This window comes from Hippoglossus hippoglossus, chromosome 13 (genome assembly GCF_009819705.1).
Source record: "Hippoglossus hippoglossus isolate fHipHip1 chromosome 13, fHipHip1.pri, whole genome shotgun sequence".
In the NCBI taxonomy this organism is placed as follows: Eukaryota; Metazoa; Chordata; class Actinopteri; order Pleuronectiformes; family Pleuronectidae; genus Hippoglossus; species Hippoglossus hippoglossus.
The window spans coordinates 9,768,779-9,791,462 of NC_047163.1; the positions used below are offsets into that span (position 1 = coordinate 9,768,779).

Below are 22,684 nucleotides of genomic sequence, written 5' to 3' on the forward strand. Positions count from 1 at the left end.
ATGTAAAAACTGAATGTAGCCGACAGGTTTAGTTTTCACTAACACGTTACAACACATCAACACCAATACTCTGAATAAAGAGCTTTAGGAGACGTAATGCTACTTTAAACAGCTGCTCTTAAAATGCAGATGTGACTTTAAATACTCACGTTTCAGTTGATCACAGTAAATCTGTTTCTGCAGAATAAGAATCTGTGTGACGTGGTCAAGTCAAATGGGTTGGCGAGTGAAACAACTTTACATAACATTAGATATCTTACGTGGTGGAGCTTATTCTCTAAACACAGTCTCCTCTCCACAGACTCAGGTCGTGTTCGGTGACGGGGGTTAGCCTGTTAGCCTGTTAGCTCAGGTGAAGCCGAGCAGGCAACAGGCTAGGAGCTGGAGTCGCGAGCTAACGGTGACGTCACCTGTCCGTCAAGTGATAATTGTTCATAATTTCAAACCTCTATATAATTTAAACGAGTGAGTTAGAAAAAAAATCACCCCCCTCAGAGTTGTCATGAAGGAAGAACTTAGTGATTGAGACTAAAACCGTTTTTTGAACCAGGCAGTAAACAGGTTTCTGCTCTAAAGTCGGCCTTTTTAACATGGGAGTCAATGGGAATTGCCTCAAGTGGCCACCCAGTGAACTGCAGCTTTTTGCACTCCCGTATTGGCCTCATCGCTCAGCCCGGGATGTTGCCCCTTCGGTGTGAGTGTGTGATTTGGGAGAGTGGAGCGACCAATCATAGAGCTCTACGTCATTATCAGCCTGCAGACAGCTCTCACGTCACTTCTGTGCGACATGCCGGATGGAGAGGAGCGAGCCAGTATTTTCATTTTGACAACAGCGTCTCAGTGTTGCTGTTTTACGAGTATTTGCTGTGCCATGAATTAAACTACACACATATATATTAAGAAACTAAATTCCGGTAGCTCATGACTGGAGCGTCATGATTTAAATCTGAGTTTAACGTCCACAAAATCATCCGGCGCGGCTCGTTGCTTCGTGTTAGCAGTTAGCATCGTAGGAGCAGGTTCACGGTTATCTGCTGCTGCTCCTGCGGCGGGATGAGTTATGGATACGGTGGTGGTGGAGGTGGTGGTGGTGGAAGGAGAGGTCGAAGAGGAGGCCGAGGGCACCGGGACGGGAGCAGAGAAAGGTGGGACAGAGATGGAGGAGGAGGAGGAGGAGGAGGTTTCAGAGGATCCAGATCCGACTGTGACCAGGGGCGAGGAAGAGGAGGAAGAGGAGGAGGAGGAGAAGGAGAAGAAGGAGAAGGAGGTGGACACCGGGACCGTCCTCCTCCACATCTGAAGGGCCGTGAGATCGGGATGTGGTACGCGAGATACGGAGCCGTGAGGAGGAAACAGGCCGACAGGAGATCGGTAGGCATAGTGCTCAGTAGAGCATCCTCTTGCACACTGTGGCGAGCAGGCTGTGTAGCAGTGGTGAAAAGTAACAGTACATTTGAAAAAGATACGGGGAACTTTATTGATCCCACAGCCCGGGAACTACAGCATCAGACAAGTCAGATTGAGGTCGACAAGAGAATACAAATATAAAAGAAGTCAACCGAATATGTACGTGATAATACACCTTTCACTTACTTTACTCAAACACTTTGAAGTACTTGCACTGTGAGTACTGAGTATTGTACCTTATAGTCCTGTTCCACTACATTTCAGAGATAAACATTGCACATTTCACTCCTCGTTATTGTTTTTTGTGTAAAACCCAATAGGATGAGTTAGTAAAATACCGCACAGCTTTGAGCATCATAGCAGTAATTCCAAAAACTTTCTGGGTTGTGATCTCATGTTTACAGTGTCTGTGAGACATCTTGACTCCAAACTCCTCGCGTGGTTTCATGAAAGTTAGCGATTCTTCCATATTAACAATGTCGAACAGAACTAGAAGGGTGCCATATCTTGCCATATTAAAGGAAGTGGAAAGAACTAATCCCTGGAACCTGCTCTCTGTTTGGGTCTGCTTGTGGGTTGCTCCTTGGATCATGCACCACCCCTCTGCAAAATTTCATTAAAATCAGTTCAGTAGTCTTTGAGTAACCCTGCTGACCAACAGACAAACACAAATACAACAAATACAGTAAATAACAATGAAAAGATCAAATCCTTAGCGGTGTAATACTTTTGCTGTTCACCACAGATATAAGAGAGACACAGAGGTTCCAAAGAAGGTGACAGTTATTTACTCACTGAGTTATTAATGTCTGCCAGGTTGGATAGAATAGGTCCAGAGGTTGGGGCAGATTTTTTTGTAAATCCACCACATCCTGACTCATCTTGTCCCATGACAATTTCAGTGGGTCTCCTACGGCCAAAACAATGGGCACCTTTTCTGAATTGTGATTTATTGTATAAAAACATTTCAAAACAGAGGTTACAAAGTTTTGAAGGAGCTGCCTGTCACTAAAATGCAAACAGTCAAGTAAATAATATTGTGCTATATTGGGATTTTTCCGTGGGATCAAAATGATATCTGGACATCATATAGCTTCAAACCAAGCCCTGGTATTACATTCAGTTACTTTATCTGAAAGATTGTGGCTGAACCTTCCCCTTTTCCTGACTGTGTGCAGCGAGCGGTGGTCCAGATGGATGAGGCCAGAGAGGAGCACATTACCAAGCTGCTAAATTCTGTCCAGAATGACCACCCTGGTCAGGAGAGAGGCAGCAGGGGAGCAAGAGCCTCTACGTCTGATAATTGGCAAACAGATGCCGACAGAAGTAGTCACTGGTGAGAACAGCTTGCAGAGATTTTTCATTTACGATGTGCACAGTGTAGTTTCTATCTTGTGATAAAGCAGGAAAGGAAAAATGCCTGAACTGTTATTTTTCTGGCTGAGATTGTGTAGGTCTCTCAACATGTGTATGACCTGTGTCTGCAGTTACTTTGATGGAGAATTGCCCAAAGAGGTAAAACAGGAGATAGATTCCACATCCGAGGAGGAGGAAGAAGAAGTCAGTTCGGGCCAGAAGAAAGCGGCTAACAAGAAACATCGGTAAACAATTTAGATGCATGCTTAGAAAGATATGACTCGACCAAATTGCAGAATTGCAGAATAACAAATATTGTCGGCTGACCCACTATATCCACTCGTTCCACATGTTTTTGTTTAGTAACTTAACTCCAGCAGTCGCCAAAGATGAAACTCCAGACACATGGGATGATGACGAGCCCCAGGAAGAGGAGAAGGAGGAGAAAGAGAAACTGAGACACAGAGACAAGGATGTAGAATTCTTATTCCAAGAAAAAGTCCGAGATAGTTCACTGGACGATTTCTTACAGAGAGATCTGCAGAGCAAGAAATCAGATCCAAAGTACAAAGAAATGCTGGTGAGTAGAACAACTAGTATCAAGTGCCAAAAGACTTTGATGTTTGACTGGAATGTCGAAGTTAATTGATTTTCTTTCCCACGAAAATATGATATGATCAAAGTTGCACTGTGATTTGTGTGGGGTTACGAAAGCAATGGAAAGTGGAGTGTGCAGTGGAACATATTGGAGATGATGAAGAGCAGAGAGCAGCCGTGTCTAAATGATTGATAACACATGCCAGTTGGTTTTGCAATCATTTGTTGCTGTGCTACTTTGGCTACTCTGAGATTTACAGGACGACAGATGTTTGCAGATCTAAATAGTTTAGTACAAGACCCTAATTTAGAATAAGGCTCTGTCTCATGAAAAAATAGTATCTCAGTCTTCATAATGTTTTGTAAAACCATGTTATGTCTTAAAAGTCTGTCACAGTATCAAAATATTGTCACATCTGAGGAATTATAGAACTGCTACTAGATATAATCTGTTTCATCTGTGTTTATTAGAATAGTGCAGACGTTTGCATATGTCCCATACCTTAGTTATAAAAGTAGAACATTTGCTCTTGATTTTACGGTTTTCCATAACTATTATTAAATGTATGCTTATTTTTCTGTTTGCAGAAATTCAGGGAAAAACTACCTTCTTACCGGAAAAAAGAGGTACATTTTGGATCACATATATGGTTAAGACACATTTTTGTCAGCTACTATCACCCTTTTCCTCCTCCTCGTGCCATTATCCCTCCACTTTCTCTCATCTGCCTCCTTCCTTCCATCCACAGGAGCTGGTGGAGCTGATCAACTCTAGCCGTGTCCTGGTTGTGAGTGGGGAGACTGGGTGTGGAAAGACCACGCAAGTCACCCAATTCATCCTGGATGACTACATCAACAGAGGCGTGGGATCGATGTGCCGGGTCGTGTGCACGCAGCCTCGTCGCATCAGTGCCATCTCTGTATGTACTCTGCACAATTTTCAAGTCTGATTCTGTTGGACTAAATGTTTTTGTTGCTCTTACATTATTTGTGTGTTTATGCTTTATCTTAGGTAGCAGAGCGTGTATCAGCAGAGAGGGCTGAAAGTGTAGGGAATGGAAATTCTTCTGGTTACCAAATCCGCCTACAGAGGTAAGGAAGTCTTAACAGACATATGTTGATGCATACATTTTAAGTTCTGTAAAGTCAACATTGTTTGGGTTGTTGGGAAGATTGTTCGAGCACAAAGACTTTCTCTATGTCTTTCCTGGTTTAGTTCCAAACTTTGAATTAGTACCAACCTCTCAGATGTTTGTTTCTGATTAAAAACAATTAAAAGTGTTGCTTTCCTCTATCACTAGACATTACAAAGCCATTAATGAATATCAACAAGGTTACATTGAAGTGATGGCCTCCAGAATGATGATCCGTGTATCCAGACTGTGTCTTATTTTGTTTTCAAAGGCAGTTCTTGATGGAAGGGCGAAACAAAGATGAAAATGGAAATATATAGGATGAATGAATACCACAGGAAATTATTTTTTTTGAAGGAGATATGAGAATTAGATGGGAACGATGATCGCGTAGGAAGAGATGCACAAAGCCGAGGAGAAAGGCCCTTCAATGGCAAATAGACCACGCAAGTGGAGAGTTACCGGGATCTATAGGGCCAGGGGGCTGCAATCTAAAGTGAGTTATATGCAATGAATAGAAGGCATGAGAGAGGATGAAATAGATGCGGGAAGGAGAGAGAGAAAGAACACCACTCATATGAAAGGAGACTGATACAAGAGAAGTGAAAGGATTGACAGAAGAATGATTACAGTCTGTACTGGTGAGCGGAGGCGTACAGCCACTGGGCGGTAATTCTACTTTGGAGTCTTTACATGTTCTATTATCTCAGGTAATTCCATCAAGTTACAGCATTTGTGATTAATATGTCACCTAGCAACCTAATATATAAAAGTACACAATTCTACAGTCTTTACTGTTCAGGTGTTGGACTCTCGGTGAGTAATTAGAACACATTTGATTTAGTATTTTGCCAGCTTCAGTCACATTTGCAGGGACCACAACTTAGTCAGTGCAGACGCTCATTGCATTAAATGTGTATTCGCTGCAAACGAGCAAACGATGGCGGGTTAAAAATAACGATAAAGTAGAGAGCTGTAGAGTAAATATCAGATTCATAATGTTTTATCTCAGACATGGGATTTGTTCACAGTCATTAACATTTATTATTTTGATGAAACATCTTCTTGCACTGAGTCTTACGGTTTGTGCCTGAGGACGTGTCTCATGGGTCTTTGTGATAAAACTGATTCAAGTTTGTACTTGCTTTTTACAACAAATTCAATTAGTTTGTGATTAATTAACTAATGACTCAGCAAACCTTCTGGTGGGTAATGTTGTATTATACAAAGTCATAAATTGCACAGACAGTGGGAAGAATGAGAAGTTGATCTAGCAGCTCTTCTTTCAGCAGATCCAGGCAGCGTTTGGCCACTGGCAAGCTTGTCCTTCAGTTTCTTTTCATTTGAAAGTTATTAACCATCCTTCCACCCACCCATCCATACATAACTATAATGGAACCATCTATCATAAACATGCTTGTTATAACCCTTGTTAGAATGGAATGCTGCTTTCACTCAATTTTACTATTATTTATTGTGTTTGTGTTCTTTTTATTATCTCTATCATTGCAAATGTAACATAATATTTTTCTCAGGACTAATTTGTCATATTTTTTGTTTCTTAGCTTTTTGTTAACTCTTTATGTTGTGTGTTGATACAGTGGAAATATATAAGGAAACGTCTTGCTTCAGCCATGTATCTCAATAAGCTTTTGCACTTTGTCTGGCAAAGTTTACACTCTGGTTTTTAGGTTTAATGCCAGTTTTTGTTTTTCATCTTTTATGCGTTATATCCTTTTAGTGTTTTATCTTTTTTAGTGTTTTTAGGGCAGGTGCAATATTCAGCTCACTTTTATTCAGCATTATTATTCTGTGTCTTACACGATATGTCCTTGTGTACTGTTTTTGTTGTTTGTTGTAAAATGTACTGTTCTGCAGCTGCTATAGCACTTTGGCCCAAGAAAGATTTCCCCACGATAAAGTATATTTGATTTGATATACTAAAAAACCCTGTTTCGGAGGAGTTGCCTCATAAAAAAAATATTGTTGCTATAATTATTTCTCCAAGTGAAATTATTCCAAGTTCTGTTAAAATGTTTATCACTTTTTTAATAATTCAACAAACGTTAATGTGATTCAGTTGTCAGTGTAATTCATTTTTTAGATGTGTCATATGAGAGGCAGTTTCTGCTTTGGTTGACATTAAAGTAAATGAGACGTTACTTTATGAGCACTGTTCACTGGATAAACTTTTTGTGACCGACTATTATGTTATGAAGTTGGTGTGAACACAAAGTGCCTTGCATTACACATTACAGTGCATTCTCCACATCATTGAAGTTTTATAGCAAAATCTTTGTGTGCAGATATTGCTGCGATTAGATAATGTGTATAACAAACCTAAAACAGGAAAAAAGTGTGTTTGTAATTCAACAATGGAAGTGGAGTATGAACATGAATAAAGTCTTTCATATTAACACCCACAAATGAAGGAGAAACAACAAAGAAAATCATCCTGGCAACATCTGTTGTGCTTTACTTATGTCAATTTGTAAATTTTAAGTATTTTTCTGAAACTTTTTCTTCCTTCTTCTGTTTCTCAGCCGGTTACCACGGAAACAAGGTTCGATCCTGTACTGTACAACTGGCATCATTCTTCAGTGGCTTCACTCAGACCCGTGAGTCCCCCCCCCCCCCCCAGCTTCATAATCGTCGTCACATCTCGTCCACAGCATTTCTTCTTCTCTGCATTTCCTCTGTGTCTCTATTCGAGGTGTCCTACGTCCACTCTCTTATTCTGTGTGTGTCACTCCGTTTTATCCCTATTGATTTGTTGTTGACTCTACTCACTGTAGAAGAAGCATTAGTATGGGACACACACACACACACACACACACACACACACACACACACACACACACACACACACACAAACACACAAGCACATGCACTCGCTCCGTTGACTCATCCCTGCACACGCATCCTTGCATTCTGAGTGTCTTCAGAAAAACCACAGAGACTAAGTGAGGGAGCCAGCTTCTCTTGTTGTGTTGCTTTGTGCTCTTTCAGAATTGGCACAACTCCAGCGAGTCCTTTTTAGGTACACAGTTGTCAGACAAAAAACACTGCAACTTTTTGGCATTGAAGTATATTTACATTGCAGATGGCTTACAAGCTGACAGTCCATATAGGCTGCAGCTATGTCTACACTCATCTGTTTTGTTGTGACTGATGCAGTAAATCTTTCACTCCCACGGACACTTTTTACTTATCGCTGCAGACTAATGCTTCACATATAAGCACAGAACACAAAATGGGTTTCTTCAACTTCTAGTTCAGTTCCCAGTCATTGGCAATTCTCTTGTCTGAAATGGTTGTAGATTTTAATCCAAATTCCCTGGTTCCATTACTCAAGATATGACTTCAACCAAATGATGTAAAAATAAAATAAATGCTCCATGTTCAAACATTATACAGCAAAATGTGAACAAAGACAAATATTTTGAAAAATACACACCCACACCCGGGACACAGAATTGCCATTTTCAGGCCTAGTAAGGACAAACAGCCTCTACACCAATCAGATTTCCCGTTGATCCATTAGACGTAAACCTTTTACCTCTTTATTTTTCCCCTACTGTCAGCTTGTTGTCCAGTATCAGTCACCTGGTGCTTGACGAGATCCACGAGAGGAACCTGCAGTCGGACGTTTTGCTCATCATCGTGAAGGACCTGCTCGCCCTCCGGGATGATCTCAATGTCATCCTCATGAGTGCCACGCTCAACGCAGAGAAGTTTTCCAAATACTTTGGTACGCAAAGTGACATTACTATCCTTTATTCAGCTTTTGCAGTTTAATTGGTTTAGACTGTGTCTGACTGTGTCTAACTCCCTTTAGACAACTGTCCAATGGTTCACATCCCCGGTTCAACTTTCCCAGTGGAAGAGTTCCTACTTGAGGACATTTTAGAGATGACCAGGTGGGACAACATTACTCCCAAACACACCCATACAAATACAAAAGCAGCCACTATGTCCCTTTAGTTTTAAATGAACTGTTCGGTGTCTCCCTGCTCAGGTACCGCCCCCAGAATCAGGACCGTCGGCCCTCATGGAAGAGAGGCTTCTGGCAGGGGCAGAACTCCAGACCTGAGAAGGAGGAGAAAGAGGCAGAATACAAGGACAGTTGGCCTTGCTATGAACGCACACTGCAGAACAGGTGAGCACAATGTCATGACCCTACAGTGCAACAGCAATCAGTGGGCAGAGCTCTAGGCAGAACTATAGATCACGTCCGACATTGTGTGCACCTACACACTGTCTTCCTACGCTCTAAGCAGGTACGGTAAGACCTTGATGCCAAACTATAATTCAGTGGCAGTGTCAGGAAGGAGCCATTTACCACGGCTGTGACTCAAAGCTTTTGTGAACCTATCCTTTACACTATTATTTGAAAACCTAAAGACATATATATCATATCTATAAATTTAAATTTTAGATTTAAGTTTAAATATTTTTTTTAATTGTTGTAAATGCTATGTGCTGTGCTTTTTATTGTTGATGCTATATTTTCTTTTATTATGAAAATGTTCAATACGTTTTAGTACATTCAACCCAGTATTTAACCAAATAGAAGATATGTTTGAGCTTTACACTTAAAAAAGACTTATTATGCTTCACATGCACAAAATAAGAGAAAAACATTTTGTTCATACTTGTGGAAATGGCATTTGAATTTTTTTTATTGCATGAAAAGTTTATGTTGAAGATTGCGAGGACCGTGATATTCCTACATAGGCGATGACAAGTGTCCATTCTCTCAACTCTGATGAGCACATTAATGACCTGTCAATCTCACATTAAAGGCGACACCCAGGGAAGAGTTTCCATATTCATGTCTCTGACAAAACAACAGTTCAAATCCAAACATTAGAGTCAGAATATAAAGATAATACATTTTAAAGATGTCACGATTTCCACTACAATTAGTGTGAGTCACCCATTATTACCAGCATTATTATTTTGTGCTCAAACATAATTGACATGATTCTGGGTTTGCCATAGATCCATTACAGAGCTTCAGTGGAGAAAAAGAAGTCTGTCTCCAAATGTATGATTCTCATGTTACTTATTCTTTGATTGTCTATATTTTCCCAGATACTCTGAAAACACGATTTCTACAGTAGAGATGTTGGACGGTAATGACAAGATTGACCTGGAGCTTATCTTGACACTGATCCGTCACATTGTGCTCAACGATGAGGTGAGTTTAATCTCGGATGTCTTTTTTCAGAAATCAGATTTTTGATTTAAGTATACTCTCATCCAGGGAGACTACGTCTGTGTGTGTCCGAGTGGTGTCTCGCTGAAACCCTGCTTTTGGATTTCTAAGATTTGTGTTTCATTGACTTATAAATCTCCCAAAGTTTCCATCCTAGACGAGGCAGACAGAGCAGTGGTCCCAGTGGAGGATGATTTCAGATCCAATAAAAGTAAATAACAAAAGGAGAGAAGTTCAGTTTTACTCCTGGCTGTAGCAAATGAAAGAAACAAGAGGGACTGGCTTCCAATCACAGAGCAGCTCCATGAAATAACAGGTCCTGGCAGCAGATCTGTGATAACGAGTGATCAAACAGAACGTGCTCTCCCAACGCGCTCCAAGTTAGTTCTCCCTTTTTCTTTTTCTCTTCCCAGTTCTTGTTAATTTGTCTCATCTTTTCGTTGCTCAATTCAGAATAATGTGGACTGTAATGTCAACCAAGTCAGATGTGCCTCGTGCTCTTTTTATGTATGTTTTGAGTTGTTCGAGCAAACACTATTTGGGTAGAATCCATCGACACAAAAAATACATAGTTACAGTTTCAGTAAATTCAAATATGTTTTTGCAGCAGCATCTTTCTCGTGTTATCCTCTTGCTGTTTCTAGTCATTCACAACAGTGGCAACATGTGTGAGAACAGACCTGAACAATGGAGCAGACAAAGATTCAGTGCTGGAGAATAAATGGGACAACTTTCTCTCACTTTTTCTGCTGTTTCCCAAATGAAGCGTGTGTTTGTGTATACGAGAGACACTCGGAACAAAGAGACGGGGCCAGAATGAGGACTGACTAACACAGATAGACAGAATAATTATCCCCTCTCATATAAAGCTGTATCTCTATCAGTCACGGCCGCCCTGAGCCAGTCAACCAGCTGATTTGCCGTGGCGTTGTCAAATGGGTTGACAGGGAAGCGGCCGATCCGCCGTGACTGCTCCTCTGAGACGAGGATGGGGGAGGCGGTCTGCTGGGCTTTCGAGTGTGATGATTGGTTAATTATGTTGCAGGGGCCTGTGATTAGACACCTAGGGGGTTGACACCGAGGCAATAATGAGCACCTACTGGGTGCAACGGCGTGTGTGGGTGTTTTTTGGTGTGTGGATGTGCTAAATAGTGGGCCAACACAACAGAGCCCACTGTACTGTTACTTGATTTTTAGTTGGAATTAATCAGAGCCTCTGTCTGTGCTGCATGTGTGTCTCCGTCAGGTTGTAAATAGGCTCTTCTCTGCTTCTCTGCTCCTCTGCTGCTCCGCCTCTCTCATTCACACACACGTACACATGCACAATCATTAACACGCGCACATACAGTAACACATGGGTACCAGTGTTTGAGCTCTGGTAATAATAATTAGCTTTAATTAAAAGGCAGCGGTGCTCAGGGCCCTGAAGCTGCTTTTAATGTGTTCTCTCATCTCCTCTCAGGAAATGAATAGAATAGTCCTTCTTTTAAAGACAAGGTTATTTTATACGAGCTTGATATCATCCTGAGAATTATCTTTGTTTAAATATAGGTCTTTGATGTGGTGAAACAGAATCCTCACAAAGTTTTCCCCATTGATGATGATAGATAAATTGTATTTTGGTCAAGTTTCAGAAGTTTAGAACTTCTTAATCAATTATTAGCCTTTAGTTCAATATCTGTGCTGTGAAAATATTGTTGAAGACAAATATGCTTCAATATTTAATGTCTGAGCAAATTTTGTATTCAGCAAAATGCACACTGAGTTGTTTGTAGCTGCTCTGCTTTGAACAATCTCATCTGTATGTGTCGGTCATAAACTGCAACCTACATTTACATTGTCTGATAGAAGGCCACAGGTTGATGTGGGTCATCAAAGGGTTCAGGTCACGTGCATCACAAACATCATCACAGAGGAGCAATGCATCTGGTAGCGATCTGAATACAGATCAGAATTATGTTGAATGCTTCCAGTGGTTCCATCTTATTCTGCATTGTAATGTTTCTGCTGAGATGTGTTTCCTATCAGAAAATGTCAGATGAGGAGTTTGACTATTTTAAAGAAATTGAAAATAGTAGAGGATGTTTACACGACTTTATTGTGTTGTTGAGCTGGTTATTCTAAGATTGCCAGCATCCTACATGATTTAGTCCAATTTAGAGCATTGTTAATCTGGATTTGGACATTTGAAAAGTATATATCTGTATCATGTTAATCCATTTCAATGTTGATTGAGTTTTTTCCGGATCATGGGTAGCAAAACAAAGTTTTACTATTACTATTACCTTCTATCCAACATTATTCTTTTTAAACAACATGTTTTTAGGTTTTTTATTTTGTTAATTTTTTGCTGTTTTGAGATAAAGCAAGTGTGTCCCAGTGTTAATGTGAAGCAGGGGATGCCCTGGAGGGGGAAGGAGGTGTTGTCATAATGATGTTGGCAGTGAGTGTCGGGGACCATTGTTTGGCTGCATGTGGAGGTCGTCTCCATCTGCCTCAGCTCAGCTCCTCTCAGGACACGGGCACCTTGTTCACTTGGCTCAGTTTTTGTTGTAGGTTTCTGTTGGTTTCCTTATCTTCTATTGAAACCCTGCTGGTTTTGTGTGTTTCAACTTCTATGTGTTGTCACGTCTTTTTCGACAGGAAGGAGCGATCCTGGTTTTCCTCCCAGGCTGGGACAACATCAGCACTCTCAATGACCTGCTCATGGCTCAGCAGATGTTCAGATCAGGTACACACGCATAGAAACACACCTATGTGATGTGCATACAGGTTTTTGTAGTATGTGACAGTAAGTTGAGTATCTTCAGGCCTGTCTAATCATTGACTTTCAAAATCATATTTGACAGACTTATCAATAATGAAAATAATCATTTGCAGACCAAGATTAATTGATTAGTTAATCAAAAGAAAATGTAATTTTTGATATTAATTTGATTTCAGAACTATATTTTGTATTTATTTAAATAACTAGACAATATTCATATGTCATAATTCTGTAGTATCTAAAACAAATAATTATTATAGGTAATTATTTTGAGGTGAGCTCTGGCCTTTTACCACCCACACAAACTTCAAGGTCTGCAATTTAGCATTTAATTCTTTCAATTTAATACATATGATTTTATCATCCACAATTAATTATATTCAGTCAGATGTGCTTTGCCTGGAGAGATTGCTCTGGTCTATCACATCGTAAACATGGTTGACACTCGCATATTAATTTCAACAGAATAATTAATGTTGGTAACTTGATTTATTATCAATATTTACCAGGTTGTTCATGGTTATTTTTAGATGCACACACTAGCACTTGTGTCTATGTTTGCACCCTTTGCTGACGGAACTCTTTCTTTTGTGTCCTGTTGTGTTTCAGACCGGTTCGTTATCATCCCCCTGCACTCCCTCATGCCCACCGTAAATCAGACGCAGGTCAGCATTCTCCTGTCTCCCTCCCCGTCTGTCTCTCTGTGACTGTGTCAATCTCGGCGTCTGCTCATCTTCCTCCTGTATTCACTTTTTGTCAGTATCTGAAAAGTCTGATCTCATCTGTCTCCCTCGCTCTTCTCAGGTGTTCAAAAGGCCTCCTCCTGGAGTTAGAAAGATAGTGATTGCCACCAACATAGCAGAGACCAGGTGTGTGTGTGTGTGTGTGTGTGTGTGTGTGTGTGTGTGTGTGTGTGTGTGTGTGTGTGTGTGTGTGTGTGTGTGTGTGTGTGTGTGTGTGTGTGTGTGTGTGTGTGTGTGTGTGTGTGTGTGTGTCCTTGCTTCCTCCCTTTGAAATGTATTTTTGGCTGTTACTTTCTGTTTAGACAAAAAATGGAAAAAATAAGCCGTGAAACTGTCACATTCCCTGTTTGTGTGTAGTTGGTGTGTATGAGTGTACTGCTGTAGGTCCCAGTCATTCATGGAAACAGCGGATTTGGGGCTAATTAGCATACGTTTCTTGCATCGATAATGAATACTGTCATATTGGCTTGGATGGAACACACTGACTCTGACAGGCAATTTGTTTATGCATTCACAGAGCTACACACACACACACACACACACACACACACACACACACACACACACCAACTGAGCAAATTAAGAAGCTGTCTGCACTTTCATCACATCCCTCCTCTAAATATAGACTCTAAACCTACCAAAGAGCAACATCTTATTTTTACTTCTGAATGTTTGTGTGTCTGTGTGTGAGACCTAAGTGTTCTTGACAAAGTCCTTTGAAGTTTATATCTTTTCTGATGTCTGATTTCCTCTTTAATTCATCCCATTTTTCGCTCTCTTCCTCTCAGCATCACCATAGAGGATGTTGTATATGTGATTGATGGAGGAAAGATCAAGGAGACCAACTTTGACACCAACAACAACATCAGCACCATGACGGCCGAGTGGGTCAGCCTGGCCAACGCCAAACAGAGGAAAGGACGCGCTGGCAGGTGTGTCTGGGGGTTTTGGTGTTTTTATAAAGAGGGCATATTAGTGCCTCTGGGTATGCAATGCGAAATCTGCGAGGATTACTTTTCCCTCTATTTGTCACTTCAGCTCTGCAGCAGTGTTTCCCATCTTCCCACTCCTTCCTGCCCTCCCATCTGTAAACACAGAGAGAGGCTGGGTGTAGTCACTCCCAGGTTGTTTCCAGTCTGTGACTCGAGACGTCTGTTCTGTTGGCGAAGCTCTGACATCAAAGTGGAGCGAGGCCCAATTAGCAGGAGCTGCTTACTGTGTGCAGTTCCATCCCATTGCTTTTAAATTAAGCCCTTGTCACAGAACTGCTATAACACATAACCTCTTTCCCCCCCCCTCCCAACTCTCCTCTTCTCTACTCATGTCCAGAGTGCGCCCGGGGAAGTGCTATCATCTGTACAACGGTCTCAGGGCCAGCCTGCTGGACGCCTATCAATTACCCGAAATTATGAGGACACCGCTGGAGGAGCTGTGCCTGCAGATTAAGGTTGTGCATGTGGAGAGAAATAGCGAGGCGTAATAACACAGGGGAAGAAAAAGGTGTTGCTCGAGGAGTTGAGACGAGGACACGATTGCTGTGAATGGGTTTTGTGAGGACAGAGCTGCTGCTTTTGGTCTCCTCTTGAATTACACCCTCTGCTGCCTAATGAGAACTCGGGATGAACATCCTGGGCTGACTCATGCCCCTTGCTCTCCAGCTCTTTCTCGCTCTTTTTGCAGACAACATAATCGCCCCTCTTCGGAGCCTCGTTCTCCTACGTGAACAGTTGCTCTTCTTCTTTGCCCGCTACAATATTTTCCCTTGCTGGTTTTTGCTTTCTCTTTTTACATCCTCACGCTCCACTCAGACACGTTTCAACCCGTGCTAATGGAACATTAAGCCAAAGTTCACTCAGATCTAATGTTCGCAATGATTGCTCTCACCACCGGCTTTATTGGATATGTGTTCGAGTGTGTATCTTCCACTGGCGCTGTCGGATGTTTTTGAGTGTGTGTACACTTGATGTGTGTGATGTGTTTTTTTTGAAGCAAGTGGGTGAGAGGTGGATTAATGCATCAGGCTGTCCTTAAAGTGGGAGAAAAACTGTCAACGTGCTCACCCTGAGCAGGCTCTCGAATGCATTAACACTCCAACACCATCCTGTTAGTCAGACACAGAAGTGCGGTGGCTTCCTTACTCTTGAGTTTGCTGCACGTAGATGATTGGTGCGTTTAAAAATCACTTTTTGATGTTAAAATGAATACACTTTTAGAGAATGTGGACAGTCGGGTGTTTTGTGCTCAGCCGAGCACTTAGAGGAGCATTTCAATGTGGTTAACGCTGTTTTAAACAGAAATATAATTTAATCGCAGTAGACTTTCCTTTATCCATGTATTGCTCACAATTAAGTGTCTTCCACCACTTTGTGCTTATTCCCTTTTTCTTAGGGACTACTCCCCTTAGAAAGGAATGTAATTTTAGAATTTAGATGTGATTTTTTTTTTTTATCTGTATGTAAAGAAATGTGATGTTTTGTGTCCTACCTAGATATTGAAGCTCGGGTCTATAGCTCGATTCCTGGAGAAAGCCCCCGACCCACCCACTGAGAGGGCCATCAGTCTGGCCATCAAGAACCTCGTGGACTTGGTAAGAATGAGAGATTATTCAAAAAACATATGTTGTATTTCACATCGTCTTCTTTCAGCCAAATTTGCTTTATAATATAAAAGGACAAACCAGGACCTATAATTACCAACATTTTCATGATCGAATAGTAGCAATTATACTTTCTCATATAGTCATTTACTCTATGAAATGTCAGAAAGTTGCCAAAAAAGAAAAAATTCTTACAATTTCACAAAATCCAAATCACACACAAACTGTGTTGTCCAGTTTATAGTCCAAAATCATGAATTTAACACCTAAGATTAAAAACCCATACATTGTTACTGTTTTACCAAAATCTACAAAGCTGGCAGCAGGAGAACAATAGCCTTCTGGAAACTGTAGCATTTTAGGAAGCTTAGTGGAGGAAAGAGATGGAAAATAGAAACATTTAATTCATCTGTACTTATTACAAAAATAAGAAGATAAAACGTTTAGCTTTAATTCACACTAATAAGGTCTAAACACAATGGAAATCAGTTGAGGAAGCAGCACTTGGATCTGACAATTTAGAAACTGAGCATTGAACATTTTCAGAAGACTTAATTAACATGGAAACTCATCCTTCTACTCTGGCCTTCTGGGAGAACCTTGACTTCTTGAACCTGTTGCTCTGCTAAAATGGTTTTGATGTTTTCCACTTTAACAAAGCGGTGTGTTTTGACATTTGGGATACCCACTCCTTTTCCTGTGGTTATTTTAGAAACACCTTGTTTAGAGCTGAAGATGACTAAACGTTTTGTTCTCTTTGTTTTGTTTTTTGTTGATGACATCGTGTGTTAGAATGCCCTGGACCACTCGGAGAACCTGACAGCGCTGGGTTTCCACCTGGCTCGTCTGCCCGTGGAGCCTCACATCGGCAAACTGATCCTGTTCGGAGCTCTGTTGGGCTGCCTCGACCCCGTGCTCACCATCGCCGCCTCGCTCAGCTTCAAAGACCCTTTCTTCATACCCCTGGTAGGGCACCGAGTTCACAGGCTTGAAAGCAGCGACACACAGGCGCACTTCAACACATCACTGCACTCAAACTTCTGACTGTTTTAATTGTGCAATAGGCCTTAAATTTTGTCTGCTTTTGAAAAGTAAAAAAAGTTAGGAACAGATATTTCAGTGCAATGAATATCAGACTGCACTTGAACAAGGCTTTTTCTTAAAACAAACTTTATTCACATAATATGGAAGTTAAGTACAATGACAAACCCTTTTTAATTACAACTGTAATGTGCACCTACATTTCAATTTAGGTTTTTCTGCCCAAAACAAAATCAGTTCATGCAGATTTAACATTTAACCAACAGTTACAGAAGTAACTACAAAATAAATGCTGTTGAAAACAAAATTTGAGCCAATAACTAAATAAATAATAATGATCAGCAGGGATATAGAATATAAATTTGTTATGTAGAGACGTTTTTATTTTGGTGCATTCCCCAATGGAGGGGATTTGGTGAAATCACATTTGTGATCATTGCGATAATTGTATTGTAACAAGAGACTCAGTGGTTGATCTTAAAGATTTTTTCCTAACTGCAGAAATTTGAAGAGAAGAAATCTATATTTATGGATTTTGGAGTTCGGCCAATCATGCAGGGGTTTCCATACGCTTCAGATCTTATTACAAGAGTACAGCAGATCCTCTGCTCTGTTTCTACATTTACATTGTTCTGCCCTGGTGCAGCCCCACTCTTGCAGCCGCAAGGCATTGTGGGACAGTATTACCTGCTTTTCTTTTGTAAGGGATGGTCCATTGTATCCTGTGTGAAAGGAGATACAATAGAAAGCTTCAAGAGAATTAAACCAGCTCTCACCATGAATGCCGATGAAATATGTCTCAGTCATCTAGCTCAGTTAGAAACCGTCCTAACCAAAAACTACTTTTCACAGCATCAGTGTTTATTACCTCCCTCTCTCAGGGTAAAGAGAAGATGGCAGACATGAGGAGAAGGACCCTGTCCAGAAACTCAAAGAGTGACCACCTCACCATTGTCAACGCCTTCCAGGTAAAACCACCCACATCTCTCAACTCTCTGTAGCATGTCTGCTGTATAAAAGGACCATGTCTGAATCTGTCATCCACTGATTGTCCAGGGCTGGGAGGAAGCCAAACGCCGCGGTGTCAGGTATGAGAAGGAGTTCTGCTGGGAAAACTTCCTGTCAGCCAACACTCTTCAGGTGAGCCAGGCTGAGCTGAAAGGCTTTGAAAATAAAACCAGGGGTTGTCCATGACTATATTTTGATTTTGACCTCTATCTGGGCAGATATGAAGCCTCTTTTGAAAGTTATTCATCCTTTTTATTATTCAGATGCTGCACAACATGAAGGGTCAGTTTGCTGAGCATCTGATGCATGCAGGCTTTGTCAGCAGCAAGGACCCCAGAGACCCCAAATCTAATGTCAACTCGGGTAACTAACACAAGTATTTTTGGGTGCGATCCAGCTGTCGGAACACATTCATCCTCATGAATCTTAAAACCAGCCGCGGAGCAGTAATAAAAAATGCGACATCTGAATGTACCAGTGCTCATTTGTTCTTTTTTCATCCCCTTCTTCGTTCCTCAGACAATGAGAAGTTAATCAAAGCGGTGATTGCCGCAGGTCTGTACCCGAAGGTGGCCATGATCAAGCCATCGCACAGCAAAAAGAGGCCGGGGTGAGTCTGCCGATTGATCCAAGGGGGGGGGAGCACTCACAGACAGGGATGGCTGCACAGTACATGACACAGAAATGCATTGTTATTGATCTGTAGGCAAAAAGAAATCGCAATATCAGAGCTCTCAGGTAAGAGTTGTGTAAAGGGTCCTGTGGCAATTACCTGTTAGGCTGTGCAGAGACCATGTTGGCAAACCTGTCAACAACACAAGCACGATTGCAGCTGAAGATCAATGCAGTCATAATAGAAACACCCTGAGGCGTCTGTCATCGACAGCGGCTGTGACCTGTGTGCAAAGACAGACGCGCGCGAGAGGGAGACGGTTTCTCTCACAGCGCTGCTGTCAGTTTTCTTCGTCTGTCTCTGTGGCAGCTTTAAATCCATTTGCACTGTAAAATAACCAGGGTCATTCTCTCTGCACAAGTAATCCATAGCAGCTGTGATGCCAAGTTAGTTGCAAGTTTTTGCCGTGTCTGCGTCGCAGCTCTGCTGTATTTAATGAATTCATTGCTCGGTGAGGCACTTTTTGTTTGTGTTTTTTCAGTCGACTGTCTGGTACAAGCAGTTTGTTCCCTGCAGTCAAGTAATCAGCTCTGTCTGGTTGACACGCAGGAGTTTGTAACACAGCTTTCATGTTAAGAGATGATTTGCAGACGGTAGCACGGTTTTCTCTTTTGTACCGTTTGTGCCAAAATGGCAGGAGGCATTCTTTGGGCATTGTCTTAACAAGCTAAAAGCATCTGAAAGTTTGTTTCTGGAATTACTTTCTGACTGAATTCAACCAAACGTACTCTGGTGATGGTGCGTTTTCACAGAGTACTACTGCAATTAAACATTACTGGACTTAAAGTTAAAAGACAGTTTAAATATATCAAATTTGAAGCAGCAGAAATAGAATCGTTTTATTCAATACTTCCTGCTCTATGACAAACCTCATCGCCCACATTGACTTATTTTACTGTACAGACTGACTTTAGATTCAGGTGCTGATGAAACCTTGTTTTTATTATCTCCACCAAGGTTGTGTGTTTTCATCTGGGTTTGTTAGAATAACTACTGTTACAGAAATTACTCAAAATATATTTACTGTCGTGTGGCTTTGCTCTAAGCTATAGAGTTAACAGTAAACAACAAATTACTTAAAGGTTGCACCACATTGAAACAGGAATCGTGCATCGGATTTAGAAGAAATCGTAGATCCGCCACACACAAAAAATCTGGCATGTTCAGGGAATGTTTATTTATGAGTGTTTGTAATTTGGTGCAGATCCAAATATAAATGAGGTTCTTGAATTTAAATGTGGTTTCATATGGGGACTGTTGGGCCTTGTTGCCAGGATGCCCTCTACTGTGCGCCATTATAGTATTAAATATTAATATTAAGACTTTTACCATTACACCTAATCCCACCGTGCAGACACAGTAACATTTCTTCTTTCTCAGGGTTAAGGTCTACACCCAGGCTGATGGAAAGGTGAATATCCACCCGAAGTCGGTCAACGCCGAAGAGACAGAGTTCAACTACAAGTGGCTCGTCTACCACCTCAAGATGAGAACGAGCAGCGTGAGTATGGCACTGGTCACGGGAGCGCTTTATGCTGTATCTCAACACTGTGAATCAATGTGGTGCTGTTTTACTTTTGAGTGTGTGTGTGTGCCTGTCCTTTTGATTTTATGTGTGTCCCCCTGAAGCCCGCATGTGAGTGGAAAGAAAGGCCCGTGGTTAAAGGTTAGCACTGGAGCCACGCCAGCTTTATTCAGAATTAATATTTGATTAAAACGCTGCCTTTCAACTCCTGCTCAAAGGCTCTTGTGCTTCAAAGCGTCCAGACATAATGTAAGATGTGGTGGTGGCGGGCGAAAACGGTCAATGCAGCTCCCCGACTACCACCCTCACTTCTGTCCTTCACACTCCCCTTTCCCCTCCCTCCCATCTATCGGTCTTTTGTTCTTTCTGTGCCGTCTCTCTTTGTGAATGTTACTATTCGGCAAAACAACACATTTCATGTCCTCTCCGATTGCTGCCCCCGCGCCTTTGTCTGCCTTCGCTGCCTTCGTCTCCATTAAGAACAATATATTCTTCTGGATTTTCATCATTATTGCCACCATTTTTCTTCTTATTGTCTGTTTGTGCTTTTAGGCACAAGACGCTGAATTTGTGTCTTATGTTAGATTGTCACGGTCACTTGCTTCCTGAAAGAAAAGTAGAAGACCTAAGCTGTTAGAAAGAAGGAAAGAAAGTGAGGGATGACATTAAACTTTACCTCCAGTGACACACTCGCCCCTCATGGTCCATTGCATTACGCATTCATGGGGCAAAAAAACATTTGTTCATCTTCACCTTTCTTCTCTGTGACACTTATTTTTTAACCTTCTCCTGTGACAGGTTTCGTTTGACTTGAGCCCTGCTGCTTTGTCTCTGTAGCTTTTACCTTAAAGCAGTTTTTGAGTGCTCACAGATCAGCATTACACAGACTATCAATTCTATTGTCTGCCTGAAGCATGACAATATTAATTTACCTCGGCATCTGTTTAGAAAAATCTGTTATTTTTCATTTTGGATTTCACTAGTCAAACTATTCTACATACGCAGCTGTCAGTTTCGCACCGGGAGGAAATGGATGTTGAAAAGTGAAACACGTTAGCGAGATTCACAGACGGGGGCAAGATGACATTTCTCCTAAACCCCGGAGGCAACGAAACACATTTCAGACTCGCACAGCCTCTCCTCACTAATGGGACACTTTCAGCCCACACCACAGAATAGCTGTCGGGCATGGTGTGTCATAATGATGCCGCTCCCTGTCGCCGAGCGTGTTTGTTGTAATACTCTGTGCGTCCCCAGATCTTCCTGTACGACTGCACCGAAGTGTCCCCGTTCTCGCTGCTGTTTTTCGGAGGCGACATCACCATCCAGAAGGACGAGGGCCAGGAGACCATCGCTGTGGACAAGTGGATCGTCTTCAGTTCCCCGGCACGAATCGCTCACCTTGTCAAGGTAAGCCAAGTGCATTACTCACATGAACCCATCTCAGTTGTGAGATTAAAGCTGTTTACAGACATGCATTGAAGTCCAGATAATCTCTGTATGTGAGAAAACAAATGACCCAGTCAGAGGCCGCGGACTTTCTCTGGACTTTCTCCTGCCAGTCCCCAAGTAAAAACTCCAGATAATTTCAGAATGAGCCCATGTGAAAATACAGCAGGAGATCCTCCGGAGGATTTTCCCACGAGCGAGTGGGCATGTTGATGCCGTTTCTAACACACGACGGACGCAAAAAGAAAAATAATGCAAATATCTCAGCTTGAAAAAATGTGTCATATACGTAGAGGAATGCTGAAGAAGATGACACCATTAAAAGACAACGAGATTCAAGATTTTTTCGTGGTACGAGCCGTTCTGGAGTCAATGCGCTATAAACAAAAAATAATTACATCTGCAGCAGACTTAAACATCATGTCCTGCCTCTACCTGCTGCGCCACCCCTCGCCTGAACGCTCTGGAGATTTCTGTGCTGTTGTGAATGCGTCTAACCGGAGAATTTCCTGTTGCATTCATCATATGTTAAAGGCAAACTCTGGAGAAAGTCCGGACCCCATTGTGCAGATATCCTCCAGGGTTCATGTCTGAAAACAGCTTCATTTGACCAGCCTCTTCCCTCTCTTTTCCACAGAGTTTAAAGAAGGAGTTGGATTCTCTACTGGAGGAGAAGATCCGTAACCCTGCACCTGTGGACTGGCAGAACCGTCAGTCCAAAGACTGCGCTGTCATCTCGGCCATCATAGATCTCATCACCACCCAAGAGAAGCCTATAGGCGGCACTAAGAGCTACAGCAGACCGTGGGCGTCGGCCCCTAGAGGGCCACATATTCACTTCAATGACGATGACGACGACGACGATGATTAGAAGTGGACAGCTTTCTGGCTGGCTTTAGAAAAGAGGAGGAATGACTGACTGCATCCTTGGACCCAGAGGTTAGTTGAGATATTTATGATAACCAGCTGGCCTCCTTGACGGCGCCGCTTGGTTGGAGTTAGTGCTCTCTGGACGCTGGAGCACTGGAAGGTGGCGTGCACTTGATTGACTCCCGTTTGCTGTCGTCGTCTACTTGGTCGTTATTCTGCAAGGACCAATCCATGTTCAAATACTCTACCATAGCTGTTTTGTTTATTGTGTCATTCGTACATTTTTTGTTTTGGATAA

The 22,684-nt window shown here is 41.8% G+C and overlaps 1 protein-coding gene across 1 annotated transcript; it reads left to right on the top strand.

The window, feature by feature from the left end:
- Nucleotides 1-756: 756 nt before the first annotated feature.
- Nucleotides 757-22,665, top strand: dhx36 (DEAH (Asp-Glu-Ala-His) box polypeptide 36). The gene is made up of 26 exons (XM_034604324.1): nucleotides 757-1,371; nucleotides 2,586-2,743; nucleotides 2,895-3,008; nucleotides 3,127-3,343; nucleotides 3,949-3,987; nucleotides 4,110-4,280; nucleotides 4,373-4,452; nucleotides 7,037-7,111; nucleotides 8,078-8,244; nucleotides 8,332-8,413; nucleotides 8,512-8,652; nucleotides 9,591-9,696; nucleotides 12,358-12,445; nucleotides 13,091-13,146; nucleotides 13,286-13,350; nucleotides 14,013-14,156; nucleotides 14,554-14,671; nucleotides 15,713-15,811; nucleotides 16,613-16,786; nucleotides 17,743-17,829; nucleotides 17,918-18,001; nucleotides 18,133-18,232; nucleotides 18,389-18,479; nucleotides 19,923-20,043; nucleotides 21,325-21,477; nucleotides 22,154-22,665. The coding sequence occupies exons 1-26, from the start codon at nucleotides 1,054-1,056 to the stop codon at nucleotides 22,385-22,387; spliced, it is 3,282 nt and encodes a 1,093-aa protein (XP_034460215.1). The 5' UTR covers nucleotides 757-1,053; the 3' UTR covers nucleotides 22,388-22,665.
- Nucleotides 22,666-22,684: the final 19 nt, after the last annotated feature.